Source organism: Falco biarmicus, chromosome 6, assembly GCF_023638135.1.
Source record: "Falco biarmicus isolate bFalBia1 chromosome 6, bFalBia1.pri, whole genome shotgun sequence".
NCBI lineage: Eukaryota > Metazoa > Chordata > Aves > Falconiformes > Falconidae > Falco > Falco biarmicus.
Genome location: NC_079293.1, coordinates 13,582,766 through 13,598,211, shown reverse-complemented (window position 1 = coordinate 13,598,211; position 15,446 = coordinate 13,582,766). Strand labels below are relative to the sequence as shown.

The window sequence follows — 15,446 nt, the reverse complement described above, 5'->3', positions numbered from 1 at the left end:
GATGGGTCAAGGCCAATTGTATGAGGTTCAACAAGGAGAAGTGCCAGTTCCTGTCCTGGGGTCACAACAACCCCATGCAACACTGCAGGCTTGGGGAAGAGTGGCTGCAAAGCTGTCTGGTGAAGAAGGACCTGAGGGTGGTGGTCAAAAGCCATGAATTGTCAAAAGTCAAAAGTCAAAGGAACATGAGCCAGCAGTGTTCCCAGCTGGCCAAGAAGGCCAATAGAATCCTGGCTTGTATCAGAAATAGTGTGGCCAGCAGCACTGACGTGCTGGAATGTGTCCAAAGAAGGGTAACAAAGCTACTGAAGGGCCTAGAGCATGTCTTATGAGGAGCAGCTGAAAAAACTGGAGTTGTTTAGCCTGGAGAAAAGCAGGCTTAGGGGAGACCTTATTGCTCTCTACAACTACCTGAAAGGAGTTTATAGCAAGGTGGGAGTTGGTCTCTTCTTCCAAGTAACAAGCAATAGGACAAGAGGAAATGAAGAAGGGGGATGGCATTGGAACAGGCTGCCCAGGGAAGTGTTTGAGTCACTGTCCCTGGAGGTATTTAAAAGATGTGTAGATGTGGTACTTAAGGACATGGTTTAGTGGTGAACATGGCAGTGCTAGGTTAACAGTTGGACTTGATGATCTTAAAGGTCCTTTCCAACCTAAATGATTTTATGATTCTATGATCTTGCCAACATACACATGCACCTCAGTCTTAGAGATGCGATACAGCAGGAGAAAACATTTACCTTCTATTCTGCATAAGCACATCACAACTTAATTCAACTGGATAAGTCACTTTTTTTCCCTTCTGCTTTTGAATATCTGCTTTTTAATAGCCAAACAATCCCACTTGTTAAAGTCCCCTCTGTCATCTCAGCATCCATAATCATCTTTCCATGTCTGCTTTACCAGAGTAATCTCTGTGTTAAATGAAACGTGCTTCTATGGTTTCTGCTGCTGCTGTGTTTGCTGCAGCAGCGAGCAGCTGAGTGTTCCCTGATCACATTGATATTCCAAACCAACCAACACTGCAGCCAACAGGTGAACTCCTCTAGGGCATGGCCAGAGGTAAAAAAAGACATGAAGGCCATTTAGGAACTCAGTAAAGAAAGAATTAATCTATTTTTCCTTAAAGTCTACCAGAACTGCAGGAACCTTCACTCCAACACAGCTGCAGAATGACCGCAAGAATTTGGCTAGGCAGTTAGAAGCAAAGAAGTAGTCACAGCATTTTACACTTACAGTCATTCCCCTGCTTTTTTTGTCCACTACTTATTTGCTGCGTTGCACCACCAAGTTTAAGCTCAGATTTGTTAAGTATATGAGGCGCAAAGGATTTTTCTGTTGCCTGTTACTTAATGCAGCAGTCCCATGCAGATATCAGGGCTCTGCAGTAATGCTGATTTCCTTGAAGAAACCATTCAGGTTTGTCCTGCAAACAGAAGTGAGTGTCATTGGAATGAATGAATAGAAACATAAATTCAAGTAAATACAGAAATTGGTTAAAATCAGATAAACATAAATTGAACCGGTTAATCAGAGCTTTGTGTTTTAGAGACAAATACTTACCAGGATGACCATGTTCCTTAAAAAAAGAAAGATAAGCCATTTGTAGTAAGTCCCTTTGTGACCCTCAGCCATTCAGTCAGTATGGAGAGCCATGAGACTTTACCTCAAGCAGTGTTATGTCTGTCATAGAATGAAAACACCCCTCTCAGAGTTCTCATTCTCTTTTTCATTTCAACTCTTGCTCTTGTCATGTTGCATTATACATAGATTACACAAATGTTGAAGACATGCCCTCTGGTTAAAAAAGGAAACGACAGTAACAACAACAAGATCTCTCACACAGCATACCAACGTGAGTAGGATTTAATCACAGATAATTGAAGCATTTAATAGCAGTACTTAAAATAATAATAGAAGTCCTGGTCAACAAACACAGTGATAAGTATAAGAAGAAAGAAAACACACAAGCCTCAAAGAAATGTTCTCCTTAGTTAGTGATTATTCATTTCTTATTCCTAGAGCCATTTGTTACTCTACTGAAGAGCAGTCTAATCTATTGAAAATGTCTGATAAGATGTTTTATTGAGTCCATGCAGATATCGAAATACTGAAACATTATAATGACTTTGTCACCTATTTGGTGGTTATATCTCAAGGACTGGAATGAGTGACAATGTTGTTGATGATGTTGTTAAAAAAAGAATTTTGGAACAGGTTGAAGTGGCAAAAAAAAATATCTCTTGAGCAAAATAATAGGAGTTCTTGTGAAAGAGGGTACGGAAAGAACCAAGCATCCCTCTGAGCTGTTCACATTCTCCTAACACATTCTAATCTGTTAAAATGTTCACTTTCTAAAAACATGTTAAACTTCCACAGATAGGAGATGATTTTTTCCGAAGATTCTTCAGTACACCTCATCACATATAGAACGGCACATACGATTTCTCTGGCATCTGTACAGAAATTCAGTTTGCCTGTGATGGATGTCTAGAACAACATAGGATTCTGTGTGATTAAGCTGGCTCCTTTTCTCTAAAAACAAATCCCTGTTTTAAGGCATATTTTACCTGGAGAAAATCTGGAATTCTATGACAGAGGGATAACTGTATAGAGTGAAACAATCCTAATTTTTCTTTTCATCAATGTAAATTTAGGATAAGCTCCTTTATAGCACAGATATGCAGTGATTTACGCTGAGTGCACAGAGGAAGACTGAGGCAAAGAATCTGCAGAAACTTGGTGCGGCAGATTGGACACCATAACAGTGGATAAATGCAGGAAGATAGTTCAGTTCAGGGCACTCCTGAAAATTTGTCATTTGTGGTTGGGGTAAATTACAGGAGGCTTTAGTTTGGGTTCCAGAATATTTGCAGAGACCCATTACAGAATTACAGAACTGTAAAGAAATTCATGAGATCATCCATCCCAAACTTCTCTCCCCTGAGTATCAGCAATATTTGTGTTATTCCAGGATTTTGTTTTTCTTGACTGTTACTACAGTCTCCAACATGGAATACTGTATAGTCTCTTCAGGTAAACTCTGGCTCATAATTTCTTTTACAGCTGAAAAGTTTTCCTTAATATATATCCTTAATCTTCCTTGACACAATGGATACGACTTACTTTCTCCCTTTTCTGTTATAAACAAAGGAAGTATATGACTGCCTTCCTGTCTGCAGAAAGTGTTCTACTATTAGTGTCTTATCACAATCTAGATTGAGACTACTAACTAATTTCACTGATGACAAAGTGGAAAATTATTTTGTGTTGCTTTAGCAATCTCCTTCATAAAGTGTTGAATGTATAGGAAAGGAAAAAGGCTCCTATATGACATTAGGTTATAAATACTCAACACATACCTGAACATGTATAGCTGTTTAGACCTTTATTTTATAGCATCTTTAGACCTTACTCTGTTTCTTTTAAAAGATGCATGAAATAATATTTTTGAACACTGAGACAGCCTGAAAATAAAAACATTGTAAATAATTAATTGTATTAAGGGGAAGTAAATGAAACTTCCCAAGTTTGTGCTAAAATAGTTAAAGGACTATCTGTTGATAATCAGAAAAAAACACCCTGTAAATATGTTTTTCGTAAACCCGATAGGAAGGGCTTTCTCACAATGACATCACATTACAGTTTAAATATCAACGTGCCGCATGAGTTAGTTCAGTGCAGGATTATACCTATGGGAATATTTCATCTGCCAACAATATATTTTCTGCCTTTCTAATTTATGTGCCTAACTTTAAGCACACAGACTTCAGCATTTTGGTTCCAGCCTTCATGGACCTCAATGCTGGTAACTACAAAAGTAAGTGTAATGCAAAATCATTAATTAATATTTATTTTGGGGTGAGGGTGGGGTAGTAGTATTAATTCCAGCCTCAAGACTAGGAGCCACAGAGGTCGTGTGATGTGATTCAGAGAATTCAAGATTTCAGGTGCTCAGGGTTGTTGTTTAGGGGAATCAACACTCTCAAGAGCTTTTAGATTTCTGGTACAGTTGTGTAATTCAGGTGGCTATTTCAGGTGATGTGAATATTCCTTCCTGTTCTGCATCCTAAGGTCATTATGAAAAAAGTTTTACAAAATATTAGTGTTGGGTTCTGGAGGTGCAAAGTAAAGTGGTTTCCAGATTATGAGCAATTTCAGGATGTATTTTTATTTCAAACTATCTTTCCTCACTTCTATATAAGGCTTCCTAATTCAGGTTCTTACAGTCCCCACTACCATAAAATGTATTAATCGCATCATTAGTAATACCTGGCCATGAATCCAATATAATCTTAAAAAATAATGAAAAAAGGATGGTGGTATACTTACTCTTCAAATTAATCATTCTTTTCAACCCTTTATAGGTTTCTTGAGGGTTCATTGTTTTCTGTCCTTTTAAACCATGTCTAGCTGCTAAGTTTGCAATAATTATTGTGCAGTAATAAATTTATACTCCAATGTTGGAGACCTAGGAGCTCTGACTTTGTAAAGAAGCATTTTTATTATATCATACTTTCTGATAAATTGAGGGACAAAGGTAGTTGGACCCAGAGTCAAAGTCCAGTTAAACATTTCAGTAATTTTTCAAGTATGCAGCCATATACTGCAGGCAGCTAGAGGTTGGGCTGACAACTGAAGTATCACTTTAACAGCTGCTTCATTTCACTATCTCTCGGCTCATAAACTTTATTTTTAATGAGCCTGCCTGTAAGACCACTAAAAAATGACCTTCACAGAGAACTACAAGGACCTAAAGTGGTGGCCAAAATAGCTTTCTTGGAGAACGCATATCACAGTGACCGCAGCATAGAAAATAAGCAGTATGTTGAGAAAGACAATAAACTAACTACTGATGAGTATATTGTATATTTTCACACTGAAAGATTCTTGTGGTAGCTGTGCAAATAATCCGCTATGTTCAGCTCACATTAATCTGGACATCTTTACTGGTTTTAATAGTGTTGCACCAGTTTACATCAGACTGAATGGGCTATGATTTTAAAGTTGTGTTTAGGAGCTGTAGGCTGTCTTACAAGAAAATACATTAGGTAATACACTGATAATAAAGAGTCTGCTAATTCTTACCCCGCGCTGCACATTGCTTGCCAGTCTGTAGTTGAAACTTTCTACTAATTAATTCTGATTTTCACCCACTTTCCTAACCTAAATACATTGCAAACTTCTGTTTTGTTATGCTATTTCTAAGGCTATTCTGCCAGTCTAACTGAAGGCAGTGTGGACTTGGAGGGGTAGCTCAGGATCAGGGAAAGGAATTTCTGGGCTGGAGCTTGAGAGGATGATGAAAAGGTGTCCGTGAGGCTGTGTATGAGTGGTAGGGCCCACAGGAGGAAGGGTACTTGTGCTAGGAAGCTAAGCTTTCTGGGTATGCTATTTAAGAAAAAAAAAAATGTCCAAATTGAGCTGTAATCTAAAAGCCAATAATTCTGAGGTGTTTTAAACCACCTTCACCACAACTCTGGCTACTTCTAAAGTAGGTGTAACAATTTAGTCCTGTGGCATTGCGAGTACTTCCTAGACCTTTTTTATCATTGCATACAAAAGCGTTCAAAATGTCTTGCTGAAGCATTAAAGGGTATACTACAGCTCCCGCTTCTGTTGCTAGAGATCTGTAAAAGTTTTCACTGAAAACAGAACTTTATTTGCTCAAAAGCCTAAAAACCAGTCAAAATTAGTATAATTTTAATTTATTATTTGCATTACAAAAGCCACTGAGACCAAGGCTCCAACCACAAATTGGCCCCTGCCATCTTTAAAATGTGAATTTAAATCTAGCAGGAGCATGGAAAAACAAATGGGTAGGTGAACATACAGATGAAGCAAAAGGAAGCAAAACAATGCAATATAAAATAGCATGCTAAATAGTTTGACAGCTTTCCTACCAGTGTTTTATAGAAGCATAAATGCACAGTAGAGTTTTTATGAGGACTGATCACTTTGCTGGTCTTACTAGAATTAAAAGAACATCTTTGTTATATCTTAAGCTCTACTTCAAGTTGTGTGATGCCTTTCCCATGGTAAATCCTGAGGCACATGTTAGATCTGGGAGCTCAGCTTTATGGACTGTCTTTTATGTTGTATGTCTTTTGGGCTTGACTGAAGATGCACTGAACATTGTTAATCCTCAGGATCTGGAAATACACTCTAGGGGTCAATGAACAGGTGGATGAGTTTCAGCAAAAGCTCTGCTTCTCTGTGTTACTGTGCTAGCTGAGGCTCTTTTAATTTGCTATTCAGACACAAGAGTGGATGAGGCAAATGGCAACATTTCACAGGAAAAAATCATAGATCAAATTGCTGTTTGTTTCCTCCCAAGAAAGTAGTTTATAATGTTATGTATATAGTATCAGATCCCTGAATTTAGTCAAATGAATTTTCTTCCATTCTCACCTTTTTCTCCAGTTATTTTCCTACAAGATTACTTTCAAAGCTTCCTTCTAAAATCAATAGAATCTGCGCAAAAGGATTTCTGGAAGCAAGCTTCTTGCCTAAATACTTATTACAGTACTCTAAAGACTGAGGGAGATATTTCTGCTGAAGTATTTGTTAAAAAATTCCAATTAACTGCCTCAGTTCTCCTCACTGAAATTTTTTGTTGAAAATATTTGATCATATAATTGTGCTTGTACCTCTGTATTCATGGTATAGAGTAGCCTCACTTACTGTCCATGCTGCAGCAGGCATGTCTTCTTCCAAGTCTTAAGTGGTTTGGACAAGCCTGTTGTGGTCCATAACAATCCCCAGCTGCTATAAGATGACTTAAGACCATAGATACAAGTCAAAGCAGCCACTTTCACCAGCCCCAGCTGTGTTTCAATCCATGACTGCTTGAGAATGTGACCAAAACGTGGTGCAGAAGCATGAAAATAACCCTATTTAGATCACTAATGTCAGAGGATGGTTGATTTTTTTTTAATTGCTTTCATAAAAGTTATTTTGAACCCCTTTAATTTATTTACTCTTTTTACTATATGTTCTATCATTTTATTTGTTTGTTTTTAATCAACCCCCATATATCCACACAAAGTGGCTGGGGAGATCTGGAAGTGACAAAAAGTATCTTTACACTCTTCCTTCTACTTCATCACATTATGTTACATTAGTTATGCTTCCCTCTCTATGTCAGTAGTAAGGCCAAGTTGTAAAGCAATTGGAGATACACTTACAGACATGGTGTCAGCATTTTGGTTGCCAGCTGTGCAGAATTTTCTCTTCAGCCCTCCTGCTTAGAGTGACATCTGTCTCAGGTCATTTATCTTTTCTTCAAATTAGCATCAATTTGGAAGAACTTGTGTTTGTATACATAAATTCATATGCATATTTAAAAATAGGTTGTTTAAGCCATGCACTTTTTTTAGCCTTGGCTGGCCTTTTGACATATTTGTGCTATACTATGCATCTTCCTGGGATGCAGAGTCAGCTTTAAGAATTAATCAGATCCACAAGTTCATCTTCTAAGGATTCTTCTACCAGTATATACATTTTGGATTACCTTTATCACTGTACAGATCTGCTGGGAGAGCTACAGCTAAAGTATGCTCTCTTGGTTGATACACAGGAGCAATTCACAATTTAACTTGAATTTGTTGAAAAAAAGAACAGGATTTTTCCAAGTTAACATCTTTGTTTTGTTAGTACTACAGAAGAGAGCACCATAATCAGCTTCCACTTGTATTAACTACCATCACTCTTCTATTAACTAGCCGTTCTGGGCTGGCAGAGATGAAGAGTATACTTTCCTATGGTAAACCAGATTGTAAGGACTTCCTTACCATTTCCCCCTTTCAGAGCTCTGAGTTTTTTCATGAGTGGCAGCAGTGGTTGTGCAGCTGTTCCTCTGAGGACAACTAGTTCCTTGCTCCATTATAGCAGAGATTAAAGCTGCAGTCCAACCCGTGGAGTTCCTTTGGTAACATGGATGCTGAGAAATTATTGGTCCAAAGAGAAGCAAAGGGGTGAAATATGACAACTTCAGAATCTTTCAGTATGAAGTCCATGATTCTCTGATAAACATAACAATGCTGTCATCATAGTCTACTATTTTGTCTTCTCCCTAACAGGAAGAACTTTTTTATAATGGCTTTCATATTTAATATAAAAAGCTTTAATATTCAATATTTTTGGCTATGTTTAGAATTTATCATACCTTTTTCTCAGTAGAGTAGGTTCTGATATTAATTTTGTTTTTCTGAAACAGATTAAAGAGCACCTTGCCAAGGGACAGAGGATGTTGGCTGGTGATGGTATGTCCCAAGTAACCAAGACACTACTGGATTTAACTCAGAGGAAAAATTTTTATGCAGGGGACCTTCTGATTTCTGTGGAAATACTCAGAAATGTTACAGACACATTTAAAAGAGCAAGTTATATCCCTGCATCTGATGGGGTGCAGGTAAGAGAAACATTGTAAGGGTAATGTTTCAATTGATGGGCATTTATGTCAGTATACTGCATGTCACCCACTTTAACCACTGAGATAACTAAACGTTCTGAATAATAAAAATAAACATTGTTCACATAAAAGTATGAAACAATTGTAAAATAGGAAAAGGCTCAGATACATTTAATGAGACAAATATCCAAAACAGCGCAGCAAGTGAAAAATGTGCAATTCTTTCTTTGTAACATTTATTTCAGTATTTTTCTCTTTCAGCGTTTGGTTTGATTGATAGGGATGTGTTGGTCTTAGTTGTTTTTATTGCACTAAGCCATTCACTAGTGTTGTTTGCCCTAGTTCATTTCAGTTCAAAATCTATCCACAGTGTTTAGTTATGTAATTCTGGCATTGCTTCTTCATCAGTTCAAATAAATAAAGCTCATTAAAAGTGCACAGGAGTGATGGATAGTACATTTGGTATGAATTTTCTACTTCACGTGTTAGTTTAACTCTTCTCGTGCAAGAGGCCAATTAAAATATTTTCAGAACGAAACCCATGGTAATTAGTTCTATATAATGGGCTGCACAACTTACTGTGTAATGTTCATTCAAATAAAAATTTCTCAAGGCTTCTAGATGAGGATATTTGTTCCATCTATATCTGAGAATTTTAGACACTTTTCAAATCTGTAGATCTACTGAAAAAGAATTGTAAGAAGGTAGATGTATGTATTATTTATGAAAAAGTTTCATGATCATTCATAAATAACTAATGAAGTTATTAATGCAGGTCATGTGTACATATTTGTTTGTGTAAAGGTAAGCATACATTATAAATACACTTTGGAATAAATGTATGCAGATAAATGGAGGCATCTTGGAAAAGACAATTTTTCCAGAGTTAGGTTTTCAAAAGCTTTCTATTATATTTTCAGGTTTCTTGTTTTTCTGTGTACAGATAAAAATAACTTCTACAATAAAGACAAAATTTCTTCTGAAATATTTTCACGTACTCAGTGATCTGATAGCCCAATGTGACTTTTTCATGGTTCACAAACTATAGAAATCTTTGGTAGAACCAGCCTTGAGAAACTGCTTGACACAAGTGATTTTGTTCATGAGCTTAGCAGATAAGGTCATTTGCAATTTACATACATTAGAATTTGATTCTTTTCCTGCTAATGACAGTGCCAAAAGTTCTGTTCACTTCAGCAATGTAGAGCTGTTTCCACAATTTGTTAATAGTATTCTGGCAGAACTTGGCAAAATGATTAGTACTATTTTATTAATTTTTGACTAATCATTTTGAAGTGAAGAAATGGGAAAAGGCAAAAATTGGTAAGCCATATTGTGAAGGAAATAAAGGATTTCTCAAACCAAAGAAATAACTATATTTTAGGTTTTAGATGCCTAAATACCAAGAGCTCTCAAATCCCAGCTGGAAAAAAAAAGGCACTGAAATTCAAACAAAACAAACAAATTCTGAAAAAACCCAAATTGCAATCTAAGGTAAAATTAAAAAGGCAATGCAGTGTTCAGAAAAGTAAGTTAAATCAGAATTAAGCATATGTTTTGCACAGAGGATATATTAAGCAATGTTCCTGTTACTGACTTCTGCTGATATAAAATGAAATCCTCGCTTAGTAACATCAATTTAAATTTTACTGTCAATTCCTGAGAAACCATGATTTTCCCATATGTAAACATATGTCATATGCTACCATACTCTGGAGGATTATATTTAATTTTTATTTTCTCTATCACACATTTTCATACTTTCTAGTCCATCATCAAAGTGACAAAGAGGTAAAATGAAACTAATTTGCACAAAAATACTGAAATTGTTCTCTCTGAGGAAACTCTGTGTGGTGTTCTAATTCTATTCAATTTTTTCACTAGGTAAAGAGTAGTTTTTCTTAAGTGTTGAGTTATTGTTTTAAAGAAGTTATCAGAAAAGCATGAGTGAGGCTTAAAATCCCTGAAAGTCATAGTTTATCATTTCACATGATGTCAGAAATAATTACCTGTGAATTATGGGTAATATAATTTTTTAAGGTCCATACAAAAATAACATTCCATCTTCCATTAAAACTGAGAAAAGTGTATATTGTGTGGGTATATTTTTTTCTTATACATTCCATCTATCTCGATAGTCCCTCAACTGCCTGTAATGTCTGGCTTATATCTTTACCAGTGCAAAACATGTGTTTCAGAGACTCCATAGCAAAAAGAACAAACAGAAAAGTGAGATTAACTGAAAATTTCAGGCTAATTACCGCAAAACAAAGATGCCACTGACTGATGTGCTGCATAGAAAATGCCACTTTGTTTAGGCAGACAGATACTAAGAGCAAACCAAAATTTTTTAAAGCATGCATGTCTAGTGCCAAGTTATTTATTATATATATGACTGTTTTTCTTTCTGAATATTTTAATCTTCATTGCAATAATATTTATGTATACATAGCTATACAGTGTCAGGAAGAAAAATAACGATGTATGGGGCAGTTAAACAACATGGACAGTATTCTGCGTTAGTGGCTGAAAACAGCAGTACAGTAGCAGAAATAGCAGAATACAAGAGTCATGCAATTCTTCTACAATAAAATGTCTTTCTCTTAATATTGAAATTACTTTAAAACACACTGTGTAGGTATACTGAGGCTATGAGATGACCACTGTGCTATTACTTGTGTAAAAAGGATTCTACATGGAAAATTATTAAAAATTTAAATAGGTATAATGTAAGCAACATTTTGAAACACTTTCCAGAAGTGGTCTAAGAGTTCTTGAGCTACCTTCTAAGGACAGGATGGCAGGAAAAGAACTAACTTTCAGGACAGGATGGCAAAATATACAGTCCCCTGATCCAGCAACCAACAGGAAACAAGGTTTCTCCCCACAGAAGTTAGAGCAGTATAATCCCATTTATATTAGCCACAGGGACCATTGCTGTCAGTCAGGGATTAACAGGATTGCCCAATGCTTTCCCCCCTCCACCTTCCGCCTTACACACACACACCCTCCCTATGCTGAAGTCCAAAAGTGGAGGTGACTTAAGGCTATCCATTAATTCGTCCTAGGGAGAAATTCTTCTCTAGCTGTATAAAAGGATTTACGACAGCTTTATGCCTGCAGAGAGGGTCAAAGAATTTGAACTGGAACAGAGAACTGCAGCCATTGTATCACAAAAGAAAAAGATTGAAAGGAAGGAAATTAAATTAGGAAAACATAATTGTCCATTCCTGACTGTAACTGGCAAAAGCCTGGACAAAAATAAAGGACTTCAAAATTTGGCTGTGGCTGTCACATTTTCTACAGTGGCCAGTTCAGTAATACGTAAACCCCACTATGAAAGGAAGGAGCTTGATTCTACAGGGAGGTCCAGTGTTTACTGCAGTAATACCACCAAATCACATCCATAATGCTTCTAAAATTTAGCCTTCATATCTGTCAATCATTTTACTAAAGGGCAGTGTTGTTTCTTGCAGCATGAATGCAATGAACAAGAGAATAGTCAAAGTAGATGAAAGACTTTTTAATCCCTATTCCTCTGACACATTTATTGGAGTGCAAAATATCTGTTCATTATGGAAGCAGCAAAGCCATTTAATCGTTTATCTGTTTAATTCACAAACCACTGGTATTGCTGACTGAAAAGTCTTCATACATCTCAGCCTCCACTTCTACCATAAATATGACATCAACCAGGGATAGAAACAGAGAAAAAAAAAAAAAAAGATCTCAAGAAGGAAGGTATTCTTGTCACTTGGTTTATATACATCATATATGGTTTATTGGCAAATACAAAGTATGTATTAAAACAGTACTGCTCATCTTTTGTTTGTGCTTGAGTCTAGGATTGTTTATAAACTTGTCACATATATTTCTGTTAATTATTGGTGATTTTAGTGCTTTCCCATAACCAAAATAAAAATTAAATATGATGAACACATAACATTACTAGCAAAACCATGTAATTTGTCATCTGCAAGAAACATTTATAACTCCTGAGTGTTTTTCAGGCAATCTAGGCTAGTCTCAGATAGATCTCATTACATGGACATGGATACTTTTGTAATTAAGGCTTAGGCTGTTTCTGCAGAGGAATTGGTGGCTGCAATGTAGTGCAAAACCAGCTTTGAACCAGCTCCTTAGTATGATAAATTGTCCCACACTGAGCTCCATGCTGCTGCAGTTAGACTGCTGATGGCACCCTAACAAGTTCGAGTTAGCTAAAATTTCTGTCCACTGCTTCTACACAGTATTACACTGGAAGAGTGCAGAACTATCATGTTTTAAAAAGTGTTTTCCTCAGGCAAATACCCCCAAAGGCTGCCTCTGCCTAGTAGAACTCTTTGCCAAAATCATAATGGCCTAGAGTAGATGTGGTTATACTGCCATGAAACTTCTTTGGTCAGTATAGTATATTTTACTTGAGGGACCAATAAAGCAGTACGTATTTCCTAGTTGAAGTTGCATTTATGCAATTATGATTTTCCAACCTGGTTAAACTGACAAATCCTTTGTAATGAATACTAACTGTAACTTTTCATTATGTTTTATTTTGCTACTGAATACCTGAAAGAGATTAAATTTATTCTTAGTATATAAGCAATATGTAGCTACATTTTCCTCTTTTTATGTTCAGCTTGATGGGAAATTTCCCTTCTGTATCACTGCAAATTGGATCAAACCATGAGAACATTTTTCTTTTATGTCCTGTCTTTAATCCCCATCATCCTGTCCAAATGTATACTTGTCATTTTCACAGGAGCTTGCTGAGCCATTTCCTTTCGTTTCATGAAGTTTTGCATTAACTGAAGCTTATAGATATTTTGCTACTGACTTCAGTGAGAGAAGAATTGTACTCTCATTAATGTACGATTTTGCCCAAGTTCACCTAAGTGTCAGACACCTCTATATTAAGTTTGCCAAGTTAAAGTAATTTTTATCTGTGTAAATTTTATGGTTAACGTAAGTAACTTCCTAATATGAGGCAAAGATGATCCTCTCATTTGTCAAGTAGTTAGTGTTACCAGAATAAACAGATAAAAACATTTTTATGTAAAAATAGTTTTCATGTAAAAACAGCTTACACAAATTTTATTCGATTTTGTATCCTACAATGATTTACTTACATGGTTGTGAGACATCTAAACTGTCTGTGACATCTCATATTTTGAAATTAATGTCATTTAAAGCACAACCACTGAATCCATAATACACTAAGAGTGGAAGTTATTTCTGCTTTCATTTCTGCTTCTTGCCATGGATTTGAATGCTTTGTACTTTCATTAACAGTGAGTTAAAGTTACTTTGTACTTAAACCTTATTTAAGCCCTATTTAGCTCCCCAAAATGGCTAAAATGTAAGTGCATGTGAGGGAATGACCATTAATTCAAGTTTTGATAGGTTCCTATGGTTGATATTCCACTTAGAGATTTTTTAGAAGTTGCAAGTATCTTAATTGCACTCTTCAGCTAAGGTCAGTGGAAACTACATCTATTTTTTATGAAGGAACAGATAAAATATAATTGGCAGGCTGTAGAAAAAATTGACATTCTGCACAAAAAGTGATACAGACCTGAGAACAGACTGCACTAATTAAAGACAAAGTTGAGAATACAAATTGGTAGATAGAGCAGACAAAATTAGAAAGGAGAGTTCTCCACAAGCACTTGGAATAAAGTGATTTTTAAAATGTGTGATTTAAAAGCTAAACACCCTGGCTTTTGCTTGCTTTTTTTCCCTTATAGTTAAATGAATAGGAAAATAAGATAAATAAATTAACAGTTTTAGGTCAATGAAACATAAATTAATTATTCAGTTTCTCTTGACATTACTAAAAGGACAGAGGCAAATGTAATGTTTAAAAATAAGATGCACCTGGTTTCACACAGCATTTACCAATGAAATACACTTGTATTTCCTATTTATGATCATTAAACATCATTTTCATGTTTTGAATAGACACTAGTGATCATGAGTCTGATGTTTTCTTAGTGTACTTTGGTTATTAGTGAAATAGATAATTGTCTGGTTTCTGGAATGAGAGCAACTTGAAAATAGAACACCGTCACATTTAGAAGTTTGGCAACTTTAGAACGGTTCTTGTTTTATACAAAGTAGTAGTATGGAATCTGATTATATAGCCAGAAATTAACAACTAACCATAAAATATATGTGTTCTTTTACCAGTCTAATATATTATTTTGTTACCTCATCTCTTCAACTGCAAGAAAATAGACTGCAGAACTGCATCTGTAATAAAGGAAAAACTTTCTTAATATCAAGTTAAGGATATAACAGTTTATGCTATTGAAAATAATTTTAATTTGTCTTTAACTGATTTTTCAGAACTTCTTTCAAATCATTAGTAACCTCTTAGATGAAGAAAACAAGGAGAAATGGGAAGATGCACAACAGGTAAGATTTGCATTCCGTAACTCACCAATTTAAAAAATTGGAAACTATTTGTATTATGACATTCACTGCATCAGAAACCACGCGTTATTTCAGTAAGTCATGACAAAGTGGACTGTATGGTTTTAAAAATCAGGTTAGACATATACCCTGCTGGGTGAAAGGAAATCCTAAGTGAGACAATGTTTTGGAAATAACTGATCCTTTTCAAAAAGGAGTAATTTCAGGACCCACTGGTGAATTCTTTAGATTAAAATTCTATGAAGAATATAAGGCAATTCTCTTGATGAACAGATTTTCATTGCTTTCCATGGGATTATTCATTCTGTCTTTGCTTTTGATGTTTTAATGAACTACATAAAAAAGCTTAAAAATGCTAATAAAGGTTAGGTGCAATGGTGCTTTTGTTAGAAGACATCAGAACTCACCTAAAGAACTCATATGACACCACCAAACAACTTACAGAAATTTAAACAGTAGACCTTTTTTAAAAGATTGTATTTAGGAGAACATTTGTGATCATTAAGACTGACAAATTTCTGGCATAAATTAGATATGATGATAGCACTTTATAAAACAGTAAAGTCTAAAAGCCCAATAAATTTATAATAAAAGAATTTAA

The 15,446-nt window shown here is 35.6% G+C and overlaps 1 protein-coding gene across 5 annotated transcripts in view; it reads left to right on the top strand.

Moving 5' to 3' along the window:
* Positions 1-15,446, top strand: part of ADGRB3 (adhesion G protein-coupled receptor B3) — a 466,174-nt gene that overhangs the window by 219,708 nt on the left and 231,020 nt on the right. For all 5 annotated transcript variants that reach the window (XM_056344433.1, XM_056344434.1, XM_056344432.1 and 2 more), the window contains 2 exons: positions 8,219-8,413; positions 14,759-14,827. In XM_056344433.1, coding sequence (XP_056200408.1) covers positions 8,219-8,413; positions 14,759-14,827 — 264 coding nt within the window. The remainder of the gene's footprint in view (positions 1-8,218; positions 8,414-14,758; positions 14,828-15,446) is intronic.